The 19,348-nt window shown below is 51.1% G+C and overlaps 5 protein-coding genes and 1 non-coding gene across 6 annotated transcripts; 3 read left to right on the forward strand and 3 right to left on the reverse strand.

Annotated features, from left to right (window-relative positions):
* Positions 1 to 1,441: 1,441 nt before the first annotated feature.
* PC9H_009254 (uncharacterized protein) lies at positions 1,442 to 3,451 on the reverse strand (the record flags this gene model as incomplete). The annotated part of the gene is made up of 7 exons (XM_036778760.1): positions 1,442 to 1,584; positions 1,655 to 2,012; positions 2,099 to 2,304; positions 2,372 to 2,548; positions 2,629 to 2,796; positions 2,884 to 3,109; positions 3,158 to 3,451. 7 exons carry the CDS (start codon positions 3,449 to 3,451, stop codon positions 1,442 to 1,444), a joined length of 1,572 nt encoding a protein of 523 aa, XP_036628149.1.
* Positions 3,452 to 5,428: 1,977 nt separating this feature from the next.
* Positions 5,429 to 5,538, forward strand: PC9H_009255. The gene has a single exon. It is a non-coding gene; the product is annotated as a tRNA-Leu (tRNA).
* Positions 5,539 to 5,987: 449 nt separating this feature from the next.
* PC9H_009256 (uncharacterized protein) lies at positions 5,988 to 7,490 on the forward strand (the record flags this gene model as incomplete). The annotated part of the gene is made up of 1 exon (XM_036778761.1): positions 5,988 to 7,490. One exon carries the CDS (start codon positions 5,988 to 5,990, stop codon positions 7,488 to 7,490), a length of 1,503 nt encoding a protein of 500 aa, XP_036628150.1.
* A 795-nt stretch (positions 7,491 to 8,285) lies between these two features.
* PC9H_009257 (uncharacterized protein) lies at positions 8,286 to 9,093 on the forward strand (the record flags this gene model as incomplete). The annotated part of the gene is made up of 4 exons (XM_036778762.1): positions 8,286 to 8,380; positions 8,488 to 8,514; positions 8,550 to 8,644; positions 8,891 to 9,093. The coding sequence occupies 4 exons, from the start codon at positions 8,286 to 8,288 to the stop codon at positions 9,091 to 9,093; spliced, it is 420 nt and encodes a 139-aa protein (XP_036628151.1).
* A 485-nt stretch (positions 9,094 to 9,578) lies between these two features.
* PC9H_009258 (uncharacterized protein) lies at positions 9,579 to 10,542 on the reverse strand (the record flags this gene model as incomplete). Its single annotated transcript, XM_036778763.1, has 5 exons — positions 9,579 to 9,724; positions 9,787 to 9,963; positions 10,017 to 10,121; positions 10,174 to 10,392; positions 10,446 to 10,542. 5 exons carry the CDS (start codon positions 10,540 to 10,542, stop codon positions 9,579 to 9,581), a joined length of 744 nt encoding a protein of 247 aa, XP_036628152.1.
* A 1,743-nt stretch (positions 10,543 to 12,285) lies between these two features.
* PC9H_009259 (uncharacterized protein) lies at positions 12,286 to 18,830 on the reverse strand (the record flags this gene model as incomplete). Its single annotated transcript, XM_036778764.1, has 9 exons — positions 12,286 to 12,611; positions 12,661 to 13,121; positions 13,172 to 13,311; positions 13,364 to 14,028; positions 14,081 to 17,127; positions 17,175 to 17,359; positions 17,420 to 18,274; positions 18,342 to 18,535; positions 18,599 to 18,830. The coding sequence occupies 9 exons, from the start codon at positions 18,828 to 18,830 to the stop codon at positions 12,286 to 12,288; spliced, it is 6,105 nt and encodes a 2,034-aa protein (XP_036628153.1).
* Between the last annotated feature and the right edge of the window lie 518 nt (positions 18,831 to 19,348).

A 19,348-nucleotide genomic window follows, 5' to 3' on the forward strand; every position in this document is an offset into this window, starting at 1 on the left:
AGTGAGAATCGTAACGTCGACACCCTCTATGTTCTATCGCGTAGGCGCCGCGCCATTGTGCCAAACCTATAGCGTCTTCGCATGCTTCCATCAGAAGGAGATTAAGAGAGAAAGATTTACTGTACCTGGCTATTTCAGGAATTACGATTCAGAGGTCTATTTGGCGGATCCTTGTAGGCGGCAATGTCCTGTTCAGCCTAGCAAGCTGGAAACTTGCCAGTGAAGTATGGCGGAGCTCGGAGGGCGATCAAATTCAGTAAGAAGCAGAAGTTCAGAGACGCACACAAAGCCCGGTTTGAGTTGCGTTCATATTCATGAGATTGGAGGAGCTTCAACCAAGCTTCAGAACAGGCAGTGGGCGCTAGAGAAAACTGCAACCATCATGGTCTTGTTGCATTGGTCCCTTCCAACTTGAAAGTGATGTTCCTGGATAGCGGACACCCTGTAAAAACAAAAAGACCTTCGAACGTAATGCGGTTTGTGAGTATTTCGTAGGTTCTATCTATGGTTATGGTCCCTGGCAATGTCCTAACAACGGTACTTCTTTTTCAGCAGTATGTAGACTTAGCCATTAGCTTAATCCATAAATGTATACCAACGTCCCAGCTGTCGGTATAGCATTCCGAACTTTGGATGCGTGCGGTGAGGTCGGAGTCTTGCAATTGTCAAATGTCGATATAGGTACGAAGCTGCAAGCATACTCCAGGCTTACGACGTAACGCGCCCGCTCTCTAACGCCGTTCTGCACTGAAATAGTGTCCCGGATGGTGGAAGGAACCCAAATATTATTTGCGAATACTGGTGGGTACTACATAGTCGTTTGTCAGCGCACCTCGAGCTAACCCATCTCTAGGCCTTTACTTCCACCACTTACGCATTCGCTCGACCGCGTTGCCTCCACAAAGGCTAATACGGTGACCTTCTCCTCCCTTGTTCAGCCGATAGATGTCCCCAATGCGGGAGATCCAGCCATCCGGCGAAGGGTCGAGTATATCATTTGGCCTATGAACTCGGCCCGTCGCAACGCCGTCGCATTCGCGCAGGCCAGCTTCGTCGCATTCTGAAGTAGGCCTGATTCCCCGATGACGTCGTACCACAGCCTTAGAAGACGTCGAAAGTGCTGGGAACGTTGGAGGAGAGATCGAGCTGGCACACATCCTCGGTATGTCGCTCCCATCACTCTGCTCGTCGCCGTCTCACTGCCATCGCCTTCCAGGTTCGTAGGCATTTAGTCTCCATCCCAATCAACAATCCTCACCTCATCCGCCCGTCACACGAGGCCACTCATAAACAATGGCGTTACTAGTCCAATCCGCCCGAACGATACCAACTCCAAAATCCATATTCTATTTCGCAGTACTGATTTATCAGTCCAAATTGAGTTAAGGCTAGCAGTGTCCAGTGGCGGTCTGGTGCGCATATCCGCCAACGTCTCAACGCATCATGGTCTGACGAACAAAGCGACGACTATCATGACCCCAGGTAGCGCGACCATCGACCAGAACGACGCCGCATACCCCTCGAACCGTGACATCGTGTCGTCCGCACGTCCAGAGTTGACGCCCTCTGTAATTGAAGTCACAACTACATCATGATCAGTCAGCCACACTTTCCCCGCGCAAACGCAACGACAAGAGAACGCAGAAGTGCTCACTAGCAAAACCGAGCGTCGACCCAACCTGGTACGCCGTGTACATCACCGCGCCCACGACGCCCTCCTCCCCCTTCCTCGCGCCGCCCATGACCACCGCTGTACACGCAACATATCCGGCTGCCAGCCCCAGCATGCCGACGATCATACCAGGGAAAACGTACGGCCAGTACTTATCTCGGGTGTCTGCGAGCGCGAAGAGGACGGAGCCGACGGCCATGAGGACTTGGCTACCGACGAGGATGTAGTTGGGCGGCAGTCTGGGGACGAATCGCCCGGATAGGTAGGAAGCGATGCCGCCAGCGACGCCCATTGGGATGCAGCGGACGGCAGCGATGAGGGCAGAGTCGCCCCAGAGGTTCTGCGGAGTGCATGAGCGGTTGGTTAAGTAGTAATGGGAATTTGGATGGGAGTGGAAGGAGAGGAAAAGGTGGTGAGTGTACGCACCATGAACACGCTGACGAGCTGGAGCTCGCAGCTGAGGCACCACCAGTACGGGCTCCACGCGTAGAAAAAGAGCGGAATGAAGTTCTTGTTCGTCCACGTCTTTGGCGGGAGGGCCGGGTTCGAGACGTATTGCTCGATGCCGAAGAATGCACCGACGACGAATACAGAGAGAACAAGCGTTGTTATAACTTGTGGTGAGCCCCAACCTAGATATCAGAATGCGCAGGCTTGACATGAATAATGGCCATGCTGTGTATATCGGTAGACACGCACCGACTTCCGCGCCATCGGAGATGGCATACACGAAGAGTATGAGGCCCGCAGTGAGCGTCAGCACCCCCGGTATGTCGATCGACCGGCGCTCAGATTTTGGTGGAGCCTTGTGCGGAGGCAACAGGAACCAACCCGCAATAGCCATGGGAATGACGAGAATGGCTACCAGGTAATGCACTGTCCAAGATTAAAATTACGCAGTGAGTATGAGTTCTCCTCGGCGTATCTGAGGCATTTAAATTAATGAGTACACGCACCCCAGCGCCAAGAAGTACGTGCGGTGAGGACGCCACCTATGACAAACCCTGCGACGTTGCCCACTGTTCCAGCGATAGCGTACGCTGCGTAGGCGCCGCTGCGTTCGATGGGATCTGTAAATGTTATTCGTATCATTGCGATCGCCGAGGGGACGTTCATAGCCGCGCCTATCAATCAAAGCGCAGCATCAGAAACACGAGTAGGGCATTAAGGACATGTAGCAAGCGACGCAAAGAGAATCATATAACACGTACCTATTCCTTGCAATGCTCGAAACACGATGGCCATAATTGGGTGGACGCTCGCAGCTACGGGGATGCTGAATAGCCCCAAGAAAGCGAAGCCCAGACAGAATATCGGTTTCGGGTGATATATATCGGAAAGCGTGCCGGATATCAACATGAAGGAGGCGAAAGTGAGGGTGTAGGCTGAGAGGATCCATTGCAGGGCTCCTGGCGTGAAGTTGAGATCCGCTCCGAGCTACAGAATGCATTAGTCGTGGAGTGTGGACGGATTTGAGATACTGACCGATGGTAATGAGACGATGACGGCGTTCGCATTGAAGAGGTCAAAGAACTGCGCAGAACAGAAGACGCCCAGAATGATGATCTTTCGAAGTTTAGAAAGCGGGGCGTGGTCGTCAGTGATGCCGGCGAGGGTTTCGATATCGGAAGATGAGGGGGAGGACGAGGTCTTTTCCTTCGACGCCCCCTCGTTTTCACCAAGTCTACTTTCACCTTCCGTGCTGGAGCTTCTACTACGGCTCAATGCACTCTGAGTTGCCTCGTCGACGGAGGAAGTTGAAAAGGGAGTCGTCGACATCGCGGGGTAATTTCGAGGAACCTGCAAGGTTCAAATTGTAGCGACGGTTCTTATACATCGCTACTTGCAATTGAAGCGGCACGAAGTGGGTTCCAACTTGGCAATGCGTCGCGATCGAGAAATGCGACATCAATATCTGACCATCACTTGGCGTCTGTATTGAACGCTTGCGGCTGAAGCACACTAAAGTGTTACCTGGATCGTGATCCTCGCTGGTTCAGTACATCCTGGCATTGTGTGTATGTACCCTGGACGAGCAATTAGCCCTCGGCGATTACATCCTAACTTCAAGGAAAGAGCTAGTCACCTCGTAGAAAGCTCAGTCCGAGTCTGATATGACAAGCCGCCGGTCGTCATTGATTTAGGCGACATATTCGGATCCGGCATCAATCCGGCACACCAAGCGAGACCGACGTTGACGGAAAAATAGCCTTCGAATTTCGCGTGCTCTACTCAATCCAGTAGCCGGCCCCGGCAAACCACATGAGCCCTCGACATGCTGTCAAATCCACAGTCGTAGCACGCAAGTTGAACAAGACTTACCATGGTCTGTGCTCATTTGGTAGCCCCGCCGCGATGATCGGGTCAAGATCGGGTTCTGGTTGATTGTGTAAGTTGGATTGATTAGTTGACCCGATCCTATGAACTTGAGGGCGTCCATTCATCACCAGTATCAATATTGATAGAAGGCGTTCATGGGCTCGTAGCAATGATAGCTTGGTGTACTCGGGTCCTTCAAGGCAAGGCCGAACAATACGCCTATAGTACGTACTACCATGGATGAAGCGAGCGGGCGACCACACGGCGGTAGGGTTTTCTGTCCGCTAAAACGGTGGATTGACCCCGATTCCCAGCAGGAAGAAGTACCGTCATTTCGCTGCATCGTAGCTCTACCTCTGTGTCGCCCATAGTTCAGCAGTAAATTTGATCTCTCTGGCCAAGCCAATTGAACGTAGGGTATCAATGACGATACACAAATTTGCAAGCGGTATTGAGGGGCATGAAGGAATGTACTGTGCGAGTCTCGAGATTGATGGCCTTCGAGGAATCCTAGATGTTCGTTTCGGATCGTCCTGGCACCTCAAGAACGTCGTCCTCGACGCTCGGACCATCCGTGTACCCCAAAGATAGCCGGCAGGAGTGCTGAGCCGCGAACGTTTGAATAGTTGCCATATGGTGAGTATAGCGAGCTAGACGTCCTTATGGTCGGCCGCCGTTCGAAGGCTGATTGTTGGCCGCAGCTTTGCCGTAGGTACGGATACGATACCCAAAAGTCGGACAGTAGAGACAGTGTGCGGAAATCGCCGTCAGTCGGCATGCGCGCGTGGTGGTCTTTGGTTTGTTAGTTTGTGGTGCGCAATGTACAGTCGAGTATACATACACATATCAAAGCTACTGTAGCAGTGGTTCGAATGGTCCGGCCAGTACGGGCCGGAAGGGAAGATAGGGGTGGGCGCCAAAGCGCTGATACCCTTATTGCGACCGTCTTATTGATGAACATGAGAAATTCATTTTCCCAGCTTCTCCGTGGCAGCAAGGTTTATAACGCTGGTACAAAAGTCTTGGTGACCCATTCACGAAGAAATGGGTAGCTCGTTCCGAGTCCAAGTAACGGATGAAGAAATCGAGGCGTTGACGGGCCTTGAGGTCCGGGTTGCCTGTAGAGAAATAGGTGAGACCGATATCTGCTTGGAAGTTCTCCTCGCCGTAGAGAATGCAGAGGCTCGGTCCATGTTTTCAACAATCGTATCCATTTGATTGCGCGACCTGTCCTTCTTAGTGAGGGATGGGCTGGAATCATTGAACTCCATTGAACTAACAGGTCCTCGTTCCACATATTGGATATGTAATGTTAGCAACAATATGTTATCCTGCACGCTGTGTGAACTCCACCTAACAGGTTCTCTACGGTAATCGGAGCTAGCCGACAGTGGTCCACCAACACCGCACATGATCACTGTGGGAAATATTTTCATCGGCGAGATGGCCGAGCGGTCCAAGGCGCCAGACTAAGGTAGACCAGCTCATTAGGTGAGCAACCCCATCTGGTCTCTTCGGGGGCGCGAGTTCGAATCTCGCTCTCGTCAAATCTTTTTGCCTTGACGACCAGCGACTTGATCTTGGGCTTGCTTCGTCTCGTAGATGCCTTCATTCAGTCTTCAAAATCCCACCAAACTTCGCGTCTCTTGTGGAAGTTCGCCATGGCATGTTTGTACTACTACAAACTAGCTGGTGGAGGTTTCCCTTGGAGTCGTACACGGCTACCCAAAGACGCGCTGTTCAATGTACTCGTATTCCTTCATCTTGCCCAGTCTTGATCCACGACGGCTAGTCCATCGTCTCGAAGACGCCGCAAACCCTGGGTGCACAGCGACGAACAACGACTAGCCCAAGAATGTCAAACTTCCAGCGAATGCCTTTGTCGAGCCCATGTTCTGAAGTCTTACTGTGTCCAGTCGGGGCGAATCTCCGACAAGAAGCGTTATGATCGTGAGGCTTGCCCATACTCCGAGCTCTTCGGCTCGACTTTCTTCCCATGCCCTCTAACATTTGGCGCTGCGAAGGACCCAAGAATTCGTATAAGTATAGCATCTTTCCGTCTGCACCCATCAATAACCTCGGCGTCACGGCTGTCACGCCCATGTGCAAGATCAACACCCTTCCTCGCGAACTCTTGACTGACATCTTCGAATATGCCGTGTGTCCCAGGCTGAGTGAGTGGGACACATTGTGGCAATCCACTCCAGTTCTACACAGGACGCTCTCCCTCGCTCGGGTTTGCCTGGCATGGCATGCGATCGTGATTAGCACGCCTTCATTGTGGACGATCATCAATGGCCACCCAACCCCATCCACTCTCCGTCGTGCATGGAACTTATCCTCCGAGTCGAACACTCCTCTTCGTATCGGCTTGAATCCCTTCTGGAGATCACCGAGAGAAAGACAAGAGTACCACGAAGCCGTGAAAGATTTCTGCCTACAAATCCATCGTACCGCATTTCTCGACATACATATTCACGCCCACGATCTTGCTTTATTCTTTGACCATCTCTCCGAGCTTGGAGACGCGCCTGTTCTCGAATATTTCAGAGTCAAACCGTCTTACCCCACGACATATTTGATCCCCGAAAGCATATTCGGCGGCAAGCCCCTACCTCCACTGCGGTATATCGAACTCGAATTCTGCACGATCTCGTGGAGATCGCCGCTGCTACAAGGTCCTAAGCTATCCACATTGAAGCTGGGTTATCAGCCGCGTCTATCCTACACCCTGATGCTCGACGTCTTCCAAAACATGCAGGCCCTCGAAGTGCTGTCCCTGACACATTGCTTACCCAACCCACCGCCCGAAGTAATCCACGACGGCGCCGTTTATTTACCAAGGCTAAAGCATCTGGAGCTCCTAGAAGATGATATAGAATCCTACGAGAGTTTCTTACGAACGGCGAACTGCGCACCAACCACAATGCGAATAATCACCAGTCCCCGAAGCCCGAACCGCCGGGTTCCCCAGTTTTTCAATGTGCTCGGAAGGAGAGTGTCGGCCCGTAGGGCAATCAAGATACTGAAGATAGACGAAGATGGGGGACTGCAGCTCGAAGGGTGGACATCCTCATCTTCAGCTACCCCGCCCAACTTCACCATCGCCATTCCCTCATCGTCAAGGCATGGCCAAATGCTCACCACCGCTCTCACCAAGCTCCCCTTCCACGCTCTTCGCACACTGTACTTCTACTCCCCCTTCGTGTCGTCATTAGGCGTAGCCGCTTTATCAAGGAGGCTCCCGAAATTGACAAAAGTGGAGCTGTCCAGACGGTCTACTCTCCCTCTGTGCCAGGTATTCTCGCAGCATCTGAGCTGTAGCGTTATACCGTTCTGGGGCGCGGCGCAGGTGGGAATATGGAGCCCGTCGAGGATAAGAGATTACGGTCGGCTTTCGGTGCATATTGAGCAAGTGGAGGAAGCAAGAAGGGCAGGCGGGCGGCCTATCTTTTTCGTCGAGAGAGGCAATGATCCTCTGCGACATCGCCGGCTGTAAAATGCCCATTGCTTCTACTTTGACAAGCTCTCTTGTAGTCGATGTAACAAGGCTTTGTCGCTGTATACGGGACTTCTCACTGTCGAGGAGCAATCATTAACCTGACTCCCGTATGCGCCTTGACCTCGCGCGTTGATCGGCTTCCAATCTGATGTATCCTTCGGTAGTCCTGCTCAAAGTTCACACAGCCGCCCTCGATACGCTCGTCTTGGATATCCTATTTTCTGGCTAGCATCGGCCAGCAACTTTCCTTCCTCCGAGTACTCAAATTGCACTCTTTTCAACGTACCTACCACGTAGCGCAATATACAGCCTTCTGACTAGTCACAGTTTTTTGCTATGGGAGTCGTGCTGATTGATTAATTCTAAAGGCGGCTCACGTCGGATCCAACCACTGCCCATCAACAACGCATTAATCATGCACGGAACCCCATCTCAACTATATCCCGAGCAATGAAAGGAACTTCAGGTTGCTCCCTCGTCGTCGCCAGCGTATCCTACGTGGAAGTCGGACGCATCCAACTGACTAAGATACCGTGCGTTGGTGGACACTATAGAAATAATGCACTACGGAACGGGGTCAACCTCCCATCGTTTTATTCTCCGTTTCTTGAGCAGGTTCCAAAGGTTCTGTGTATCCCGCCCATCCATGTTCATCCGTTTCAAGCTGTACTCGAAAAGCCGGCAATGATTACCTTCGCTACAGCACACCATTTCCTCCTAGGTTGTTATATATTTGATTTAACGGCGGGTGTAGGTCGTGTTAACGGGTTTACCTTCATCGGGGAAGTAAATATGATTACTATCATGGCCGGGGCTGAGACAGCGTCGGCCACCCCTTGCATAGGCCTCGCTACCGCCCTCTTTACCGTCATGTCCATCCCCGCTATGTATGTGCACCGATCAACCTCATCATTGATATTCCTCATTTACGCGATTTCCATTCCGAAATTAGTACATTTCTAGGTTAGCTTCGCCGCTGAATTCTTTTATGTAGACGGTTGTGCTCGGACTATCTGGCTTTGTACGTACCACCAACACTCATCCGGATCATGACAGGCCCTTATCTTCTTCTCGAGCCATTCTCTTGGTGCTGTGGCTGGTGACTGCCGCGCTTACACCCGGCATGACAAAAATACTGGGCCCAAACGCGTGTAAGGTCCATATCGGCACACCGTTGCACTCGCACTGGCCCGGTATCATCTCAAGAATTGACCAGGTGGCTGGAGACTCTCGTGCGACATTGGGGCGGATTCCTACAGAAACTGTACTGCCCGTACGTCGTATCTCTTCTTCCAGAACCGCCCGCGAGGTGGCCTCTACATATCTTGATGGAATATCCACTCCGTTCCGCGTGCCCTGTCAATTATGGTGATTCAACCTAACATCTTTTCCTTTAGTCGTATTTTATGGTGCCGTCCTCTCGATACTCACGGTGAAGGCCATAATCGAAGGGCATCTCAATGCGTGGATGACGTCGTCCATGGAACTTCTTGCCTATCCCAAGGACAGGATATGGAATCCTCATCTACTGGCGACACGTTCGGCGACAAGCCCGCCCATGAGCCTCGCCTCCTTTGATATCTTCATCAATTTCGAATGACACTGGAGACGTTCACTCCTGTGACATTGGAGATTAGTAAACTGCGACATATGTTCTTCGGCGGCTCAAGTCATAGAATGAGCTAATGATCAAGTACTCCATACGACTCGGAATTTCAACACTCGGTGAATGAGCGGTCCCAATCGTGCCTGGCTTGCTTGTCTTACGGAACAGGGAATGGGGTAGGGCATTCTACACTAGATATACTTAGCCATCTCCGAGTTATAAAGTTTGGTACAGGGTAGTTGTTACCCGAATTAATGTACCCCTCAATCCACTTGTCAGAATGCCACCCCGAAACTTAAGATCGGTACGCAGAAGAGCTCAATAATACAGCATTTCGACCTAGATAACGGAAATATCTGCCTAGGGGTGTGCTGCCAAGATTCACATAATACAAAGTTCGAAGACATGACATCACTGAAGAGAACCTAGTCTCTCAGGTTTGGGAATACCAAAGAGAGCAACGAATGAGGAGATGGTATCTACTGACTACATTCCGTTGCGTGGGTTTGAGCATTCCCATGCTTTTTCGACTTGAGCTGGTGCCGCTTGAGGTCTGACTTAGTCGTGAAGGCTGAGCCGCATTCACAACCAAACGGCCGCACATCGTTGTGGGCCCCAAGGTGACCTTGAAGTCAAGGGATAGATCAATGAGACAGTGTTAGCAATTCAGCGGCGTTTACGACCCACGGGTATAATTGTGCCTCGCTGTGAAACCTCTGTCGCAATATTGACAAAAGAACCTGTGGGGATTGACACGTCTCTTCTCAGCAGCATCGGACACGGCATCAGTGGCCAGCTGCCTCGTGACGGACGGGGAAGTCGTAGAAGGTTGAGGCTCCAGGCTTCCATGCTGAACGAACGGCACTACCGTAATGATGCAGTCAGCGAGTGCCTGGAAAAGGCAGGAAGAAACTTACGACTATTGATCCACTGACAGTCAACCGGAGGACGGTTATCAATGCCACCCGGAGGGTTGAAGTACGATTGTACCTCTGGATGATAGTGGTGGTGAACCGCTGTGACTACGTAGGGAGGTAAGTCCTATAGAATCAAAGGGTTGCTGAATTCGCGCACAATCATCCGTTGGAAGGAAGTTTGAACCCTGAGATTGTATACCCGGAGACGTCATATAGAACTGCTGGTCGTAGGGTTGCGCGTGGTGGTAACTGGGCGTCGTTGGTAGATAAGAGGGATAGTGCTGAATTTGACCCATGTTATAAAGACTGCTAGGCATCGTTGGCGAAATCGGCGACTGGGACCAGGGGTCCGGACATCCTGAATCAGGAAGATTACCTGTGGGTGGCGGTGAGCCCAAGGTCGGAGAACATGATCGCGCGCGAACGTACTCGATGTAGACGAATCAGAGGCTTGGTAGGCGTGTAAATGGTTGTGGTTGTTATAGAGTTCGTATTGTGAGTTATAATCAGGTTTCATATGGTTCATCACGTTTATGGTGTCGAGTATCAGTTACACTAGGGTCTCTTTATATCTCAAGTTCCATGATATTTAGGGAGCCCTCCGAATACCATAGCTGAGACGCTGAACAGCTTTCATTGAGCAGTTTTCTTCGCTCAGGCTGACGGCCCATCAATAGCCATAGACCTTGTCCTACATGCAGACATGCGGAGCCGGTCCGTGTCGTATGTTGAGGTTGTTCGCCTCGAACCACAGCTTGGACGAAACGCGATCAAGACCGGAGAATATCGACGCCGAGGGCAAAGCGTAAAGTGGAAAGAGAAAAAATAGTAGATTAGCCGATAAACTCCCGAAAGAAAGGCACTCGAATTTCAGAGCCCTGGGTTGTGAGTGGGTGCCGAAGTTGGAGGGACCATGGCGTTGGCTTAGACTTGATGGTCGTGGGTAGTCGGAGGTTGCTAGAATTGTTCAGGTAATGTAGAACACGAGGGAGTCATCTGGCTTCCATAGGTTATAGCTGGTTATAGTGCATCAGAGTTCCCACGACTTGGTCATTTGTGTCGACAAATTGCTAGAAGCAAGCTAGAAGAACGCGTACCGCAAGTCACACCTGTGTCGAGTGCTAATAGGAACGCAAACTCCGTAACATACAGCGATCGTCATACAGAGATGTGGCAGTGAAGACGAGTCTTGAGTCTGTGCTATGATCTCGTCTTTGATCCGCTTCCAACGAATGCGGCCAAGTCGACCAATGTTCAATTTGAATCTATTTCCCCATGAGAAGTGTCTATATTCTGTTCCGTCCTGAGAAATCGTCGCGCGTAAACCTTATTCCACTCACTCTGAGACCGAGAGTGTTCACCAAATCAAAGAAATGTGCAGTGAAAAATGAGAAAACTGACTTTATGCGCGCATGAAACCAAGGCTTGGAACGGGATACTCGTGACTGACGAGCCAGGCCGCTATGAAGGCACCATTGCCTGCGTACTGGTAAAGGTAGGGTCCATGTCGTGGGCAAGGTTGGTGACTACAGATTCCGATGCTCGCGAAGGCCAATGACTGGTACCAAAACTGGTACCAAAGACACCGACTTCAAGGGTTTGAAAGAGTGTTTGATGAGAACATCACACGCCCTCTTGTTCGTTAGGAGTGATGGTCGACACTAGGGTCGGGTGCTTGGTCATGGTGTTCAGAGGCCTATCGTAGTCAAATTCTAGTGCAGTCGCACAACGAAAATTGTTGAAAGGTTCGTTCGGACACCCCTTATCGACGAAGGGCTTCACTTTATAAGTTGGGGTATATTCAATAGCTGTCCCAAGTGATAATGACCTGCACTTACTTCCATAGATCTCCTTGAGCTTGAGCAACGATTAATGATTCATGAGCGCTGCGGCGCTGAGTATGCATAAATAAAAACCGTCATATTGACCGTGAGAAGTCCAGTAAAATCTATAAACATGTACAACTCTCCAACTCCTGAGTCTGTTTGCTGCGATCGGCGTCGCTCTAGAGTCGCGAGGCACTCGGGGAGGCGTCAACTGGAGTTAGAGAGATCCAAGACGATTGGAAAGCCGAGATCCAAAAGAGAGCGCACGATTAGCAAAAGAGGGGCAAATGCTTCATCCAGCAAAAGAGCAGAAAAATCGTGAATTTGCTTAATTCTACAGAACGACAGTAAATGAGTTTAGAATTTTAACGAAGCTTTGGGCATTCCGTTCATAAGTAATCACGCCACGTACTCCGCTACGAGCATCGTCTGGGATCCACTGTCTATAAGAAGCTCACGTTCTCGATAGGGAGGAATCTAGGGAAGGGGATTTGAGACCCAGCCATTATGCTGACCTGGCCGGGAGCAGCGCTTTGTGCGCTCTGATTGTCCTGCGACTCTTTCGATCTGTCGATCTCAGATGCCGCTACTCCGGTGGCTATGTCCACAGCTGGACCGACAAGGTTGGTTCCAAGCTCGATGAGAAGTTTGGTGGGGTTGAATTTGGTCGCGACTTTGGCAACAGGAGTAACGTTGTAGCTGCCTTTCTGTTGCCAGAACTTGTTGACTGCTGTCTTTTCACCCTTGAGCCCAATACCGAAGTCGAAGGCTAATCCAAGTGTCAGTTGATGCAGGATCAGTTCAACATAAGGGCGTACCAGAGGCAACGGCACCTTGCCAAGCACCAGTCGCTGCAGACTGAGCGACACCTTCACCTAAAGGACGACCATATATTGCGTTCTCCATGACCGTCCCCAAAGCACTGAGCCCACTGCCTAGGGCTGTCTGTATGCCCATCCGGATGGTCGTCCTGAGAACAAACGTGCCCACGATCTTTGCTCCGTTCGCGCCAGTTGCGCCAGCGAGATTCGCGAAAGAAGCAGCAGGCAGCGTAGCATCAAGGATTCCTGACGCCGCGCCGCCAATAGCGCCTATCGCAGCTCCAATTCCAAGCTGTATTCCCCAATCTTTATCATTGTTCTCCCCGGATATGGACGCCTGGATGTCGTAGCCGAATCCATTCACGCCTGCTCCAATTAAGGCGCCGCCGATGATTGACCCGACCACTGGTATGAACAAGCACGCGATTCCAACCGCAACAAGAACCGCGTCGACCAGCCTGTTACAAGTATGACATCAAGTGTGATTAGAACACCAGGAAGAACGTACCAGTGCCACCAAGGTACGTTGCCATTGAGATCGATGAAATTTATGGGGTCATTGCGTGAGAACAGATACATATTGAACGTCGAAGGCTTGATCCCTTCCATTGATAATGGATAGTTATCTATCGTCAGGAATCGACCAATCTAAATCATGCAATGAGTGTGTGATCTAGCGGAAATAGCTGAGTGGGCGTACTTCTGGGTCATAAAACCTTGCTCCGAAGTAATACAAGTCACCAAACTTCTCTTTGCCCGAAAACTTGTACCGCGAAACATCTGCGCCTTTGATAATGCTGACTTGTCCATAAGGGTCGTAGTCGTATTGCGTGATTATGTCCCCAGATTCGTCGGAGACGGCGGTGATGCTTCCCAGATGATCGGTGTGGAAGTAATTGACAGAAAACGATTCGCTCGACGACTTGAAAGCAGCACGTCTGTAGCCTTGAACGATATATGAGGTATGTACCGCCTCTCCACAGGACGGAATGTCAACCTCATAGGACTGAGTTGGATAGATCGTGACGTCTCCGTTCGGGAGTGTCGCCTTGATGAGTCGGCTCGAGAAGTCATACACAAACGTACTTCCATCGACTTCTGAGAGTCGCCCTTCTGAGTCGTATTTCATGACCCGTGTTTCCTTCCCTGAGGCGTCCAGCTTTGCGGTCATTTTGCCATCATCGGAGTATTTGAAGCTGAACTGAGTGGCCCCAGACTGGTCGCGTATTTCGGAGAGTTGCCAGCCGTTATTCACAAACAATGATTCCCCTATCTGCGTGAGATTCCCACTTTGGTCGTATGAAAATGCTTCAACAGGCTGCGCATCGCTCGAGGTAGTAGCAAGGGAACGACTAGTAAGCTGGCCTAAAGATAGTAGTTTAACGTGAGGAAAACAGGCGGTGTTTTAGCAACTCACCGGCGGAGTTATAAGCGTATGAACTATTTCCACTGCCTAGGTCGAGCGATCCGGACTTGACATCGTGTTGGCGAATACGGCTGAAGGCATCTATCTTCCATGATTGAGAGTGGAGTGAAGAGCCACCCTTGGCAAGGGAGAGCGAAGCGACAGTGCCATTATCAGCCAGCGCCGAAGTCGCAACGATGCCGTTCCCAAATGTGCATTTGAGTGGTCGAGAGAATACGTCACTATAGTCGTCCAGCGCCACCGAAGCGCGCTTGCTGCCGCTTGCATCGAGGAGCTCGATATTACTGATAGATTTTCCATCAGTGAGCAGTGCACGGTTGACGACACTACCGTCAGGATTGGTCATCTGCAGCAGCGCGCCCGATAGCGACCAAGTGTAACTAGATGCGTAGGACTCCCCGTCAATAGTGAGCGTGTCGGAGGTAAGATGGCCATGAATGTCGTAGTCGTAAGTACGCTGGATGTTCTTCGAGGACGAAACAGATACAAGACGTTCCTTCGGGTAATGACCACCAACATCGTATGTGAACGTGAGCGTCTCGTCTGCAGTCTTCTTCTCAAGTGGACGCTGGACCCAATCCAGTTTCATGATTGACGTAGTCCCTGCAAGATTGTTGATCGCCGTCATCTGGCATATGTCGTCCTCGTATACGGATGATGTATGTAAAATGAGCTTCGGTGTACCTCCAACTGGTTGTGATATCTTCTTTTCTGTGATCCGGGATGTACCGTCCCACTGAACAGCGAGCTCTACTCCTCCTGCGTCAGAAACGGCGATAGGTCGTCCCAAACCATCGTAAGCCGTATCGACAGGATTTCCTACTTCATCTACGACCTTCACAACAAAATTCCGCACGAGGTTTTGCGAAGAAGGCTGGGGATTTGGTAGAGCTTGAACATATTGGGTAGTGATTGCATCGTTGGGGGATTGCCCATCAGAGCGTGTCTGGGTAACCTTGGTACTTCCGCCAGAGAAGGAATACTCATACGTCACAGTGAGAGGCGCTACATCCGAACTAGCTGCTGGGTTGGTTCTCTTGATGACTCGAGACAACGCATCGTAAGTTGTGGTAGAATATGTTGGCGTGCTTCCCGAGAAGTAGTCGCGGCTGCTACGTACGAGACGACCGGCCCCATCATACTCCATCTCTGAGAAAATAAGCGTGTTCGGATTGTCTGGCCTTGGTCTTTCCGTCTTCCACGCCCTGTTCATCCCATCAATGTGGCTCACGGTCTTATACATCGTCTGTTGCAATGGGTCGAGAAGCCCATATTCGACTTTTCGGAAGTCATTCCCAGCCACCTCGTACGATTGCTTGGTGACGACGATGCCTCCTAGGCTTGTCTCTATCATCCGCCCTAGCACATCGTACTTGACGCTCGTCACTTCTCCGTTCGGCGTCGTGGTTGTGATAGGCTGTTCGAAGGCAAGATCGTACGTGGCAGATTCGGTTAGGCTGTCGGTAGCGGAGGTGTAGACAGTGGAAGATGTGCAGTGCGAGTACGTGGAGTCGTAAGACAACCTACGGAGTGCTGGTCCTGGTCCGTGGATGGTAATTTCGTTCCCAGCAGCGTCGAGGTCTGCAGTTTGGGTGGACCAATCGTCACCCTGGACCCATTGGCTATTCTTCGTGACTACAGATGTTCCAGGATGGTAGGAGTATTTCGTCTGCTTCAGGGTATCCCCTGCTTGCTTGACGATATCAATTGTCTTGTTACCGAGGACCCACGAAGAGGTGTCGTTCGCATACTCTGAGAGGATGATGAGGGGGGATTTGGTGTTCTGCGTCTGAATGGTCGTAGTCGTTATGTTCCCATACGCGTCATTCTCGTACGAAACATTGACATCGTAAGTAGGGACTCCTCCCTCGTAAAAGCTTTCCTTGACCGCGGACAGAGCAATATATTGGTTCTTACCCCCATTGCCGGCAACGGGTTTCCAGGAGTTCGTGGTGGTTTGCAATAGGGTGCTTGTATTCGCCAGGACGCATGTCACTGACTTTATCTGGCCGAGAAGAGGGAAGTCCTGGTAGTACGCCGTAGTCACTTGTGAACCCAAACTCCTGCTGATCTTGTCTACGCTTTCGAACCCCTGCCAGCCACGCCCATCATAGGAGTAACGAGCATTTTTGTAGGTGTATACCGTCTCGTCAACAAGACTGGGTTTCGCAGCGTATGGCGCATGAGCAAGTTGCTTGACGACGTAGGAAGGGAAGTAGACGATCTGAGATCGCGCTTGAGCAGCCACGGGCGAGATAGCGGAAGTCGAGTTGAGTGTTGCCGTGAACGAGACATTACGAGCCAGTCCATTGACGGCTGGCAGTGGGGACCCGATCCCAATTGCGCTCAACCGAGAAGTCGCGTCTGTAGTGTACGTAGTGCGATCGCTGAGTGGTGCGTATGTAACGCTGACCTTCGCGCCAAGCCCGTTCTCGTAACCAGTGATATAGTCGATAGGCTGGAGCGTCGAACAGGGCATGGCCGCGATGCTCAGTTTACCCGAGAAATCCAGGCTCGAAAGAACACAGTCCGCTCTGCCTATTCCACGAAGATCCGCCCATGACACGATAGAGGAGTGCACCCCAGGCTGAGTTACACCAACGACTTTGACGAAGCTGTCGTTGGCGAACCGGAGGACGTCTACATTAGTGGATCCGCCTACTGTGGCGAACGTGTTGACGAGATCGACAGCGAATGGCGTGGTGGTCCTAGCGAGTGTTAGATTTCCGCTGTAGGCGATGTCGGTCACGATAGGCGCAGTGGGTGGTAGAAGCGAAGGGCCTGTGCTTCGAAGCATTTGTACCTGCAAGTTTCCAGACAGGTTCTTGGTGGCGACCAGTAAACTTGTTTTGCCATCTTCGTCTGCGCCGAATGGTAGGAACGAGATGGTGGATAGCCAAGTGATGGTCTTGCCTGCATCAGCAAGGGGTTGGTCGCTCCTGTAAACGAGGTTTCCATCCTGGGATTCGAGGAGGTCGATATTTACAATTGTGTTATTATCGATGAGCTTGGACGACATGAGGAACACATCCTCGGCGCTGATATCGTCTTAGAAAGAGCGGAAGATGAAAGGGGTAAAACTTACTGGTTACCGTTCAGATCACCGACGACTACCTTTACAGAATCCACAGAAGCACCAAGCGGTCCATCGACGGGGGCCTTAGGCGTAAAGGTGGCGCTGTCATCTGATGTAAACTGTATAAATCTAATTTGCGGCGTCCCGGATTTGAGAACTTGATATATGTAGACGAGGCCAATATGACCATTCCCCTGAAACCGTAGAGCATAAATTCAACAGCTACTTAGAGAGCCGAAGCAGCAATTACTTACCTCGAAATCCCCAGCGTAGAAGTAGCCTCCTATGTACTCAGGTTTAAACAAATAACCTTGCTGCGTCTTGTAGCCTCCTGACGTCGACATCAAAACCGTAAGGGTATACGAATCCAACGACTTGAAGATGTGCAAGAAATCATTTCGGCCATCACCATTGATATCTATGGGAATCAGCTGTGTAGGATAACCAATCCCGTCTTGGAACTCTGAGCTCGGAGTAGTGGATATGGTGCCGTTAGCATCCGTCTCATGGACAGCGAGGTGAAGCTGTGGGGCGTTGTTGACCAGGCGCCTGGCCGCGATGACAAGATCGCTTTTCCCCTTCGCCGAAACATCCAAAGGGAATATCTGCGCGTTACTATCGTTGGGGTTGAGCTCCACGGGGGCCTTAACACCGTCGAATATCGCTGGATTACCATTGACCCAAGAGAACTTCAGCGGCCGAACGCTAGCACCCGTCTCCGCATCCACAAGGGTCACTTGAATCAATCTACTCCCTCCCGTGGATGGCGCTTGGTCATATGTCAGTTTGTGCGTATGGATAAGTTTCCCGTTGACTTTCGCGTCGATTGAGACCAGGCGTTGATCCGTAGCTACCTTCGCTCCCCCGACGTACTTGATGCGCACGTCAGATCGCGTCTCGTAGTTGAACTTGATGACGCGCTGATGAGCCATGTTGAGGTTGCGATTGCCGCCGTAGGAGATCTCGGCGATATAGAAGGCTCCAGAACTGGAAGCCAGGGCCGTATCACTGTCATAGGAGTATGAAACGTAGTTCGAGAAGGCGTCGGTGAACTCCGTGGCAGCCCATACACGGGTCGCTCCCTTGCCTATTGCTTTGATGTTGGAATCCTATAAGTCGTCGCCGAAGTCGGTAGTTAGGGCCGAAATCAACCTAGGTCAATGGGAGTATACTCACAGTCGAGGCACCGTAAGTTCGGCGAGAGCCATTGGGTAAGTACTCGATCCACGAATCGGGATTCGAAGGGTCGCTTCCTTGCGCAACGACTTTGGACCATTGCTCGAGTTCATAACGATATTCGTTACCGCCGATGTTGATGAGCCGTTGACCGTTCAAGGAGAAACAGTCCTTGTTATCGTAATTGATGACGCCTACGCACACGAATAGACACGTCAGTCGACATCAAACCTCTGACGAGATGAAAGGTCCCTTACCTCGATAACCATCCTGAGCAATCGTCGCTTGGACGCGTTCGACGTACGACACGCCCTTAAGCACCCAACCCATGCCAATAGCAGATGCATAGTTTGCAGCGGAGTGGTATGAGAGCGAGAGGTCTGGGGCCATCTTCGCAGATGGTACTCGCACAGGGACAGTGCAGATGAGAGATCCGCTCGGATCGACGCCATGGTCAATCTTGAGCGTGCCTACGATTTCGTTCGACATTGCAAGTTCGAATGATGTTTATTGAGCATGTGTAGTGTTTATATACCATGGTTCATGCAGATATGTTCGGTTCCGGTGGAGCTGATGACCTGGGACCCTGGAGAAGAGTTGTAGAAGCCGTAGTGGAATGTGGGATGAAATGGAAACTCGGGCTCTATTGACGCGTCGTGAGTACGGAAAGAAGAGAGTACCGAACATAGCCATATGTTCTCGAAGCAGGCAAAGCGAGCAACGTCCAACTCGCGAAGGGTTCACTGAATACATTGTCTACTTCAACAATCAGTGAACAAGGCACCACTGACCGGCTTTGGTCAGGTCGGGCTTTAATTGATTGCGAATGATGCAGTGTTGCCACACTGATGTAGAGAAGATCGAATCAGATAAAGAAAGATCGAGAGCGTATGGATCGGCTTACCACGTTGTCTTATCTTGTTATAGAACTACTGGCACGGACATACAAGTATTGCGTTCTTACTCATGTATCGTATGGGAAATTCAAGTAGACGGGAAAGTAGAAG

The sequence above is a fragment of the Pleurotus ostreatus genome, assembly GCF_014466165.1.
Source record: "Pleurotus ostreatus strain PC9 chromosome Unknown scaffold_7, whole genome shotgun sequence".
Classification (NCBI taxonomy): domain Eukaryota; kingdom Fungi; phylum Basidiomycota; class Agaricomycetes; order Agaricales; family Pleurotaceae; genus Pleurotus; species Pleurotus ostreatus.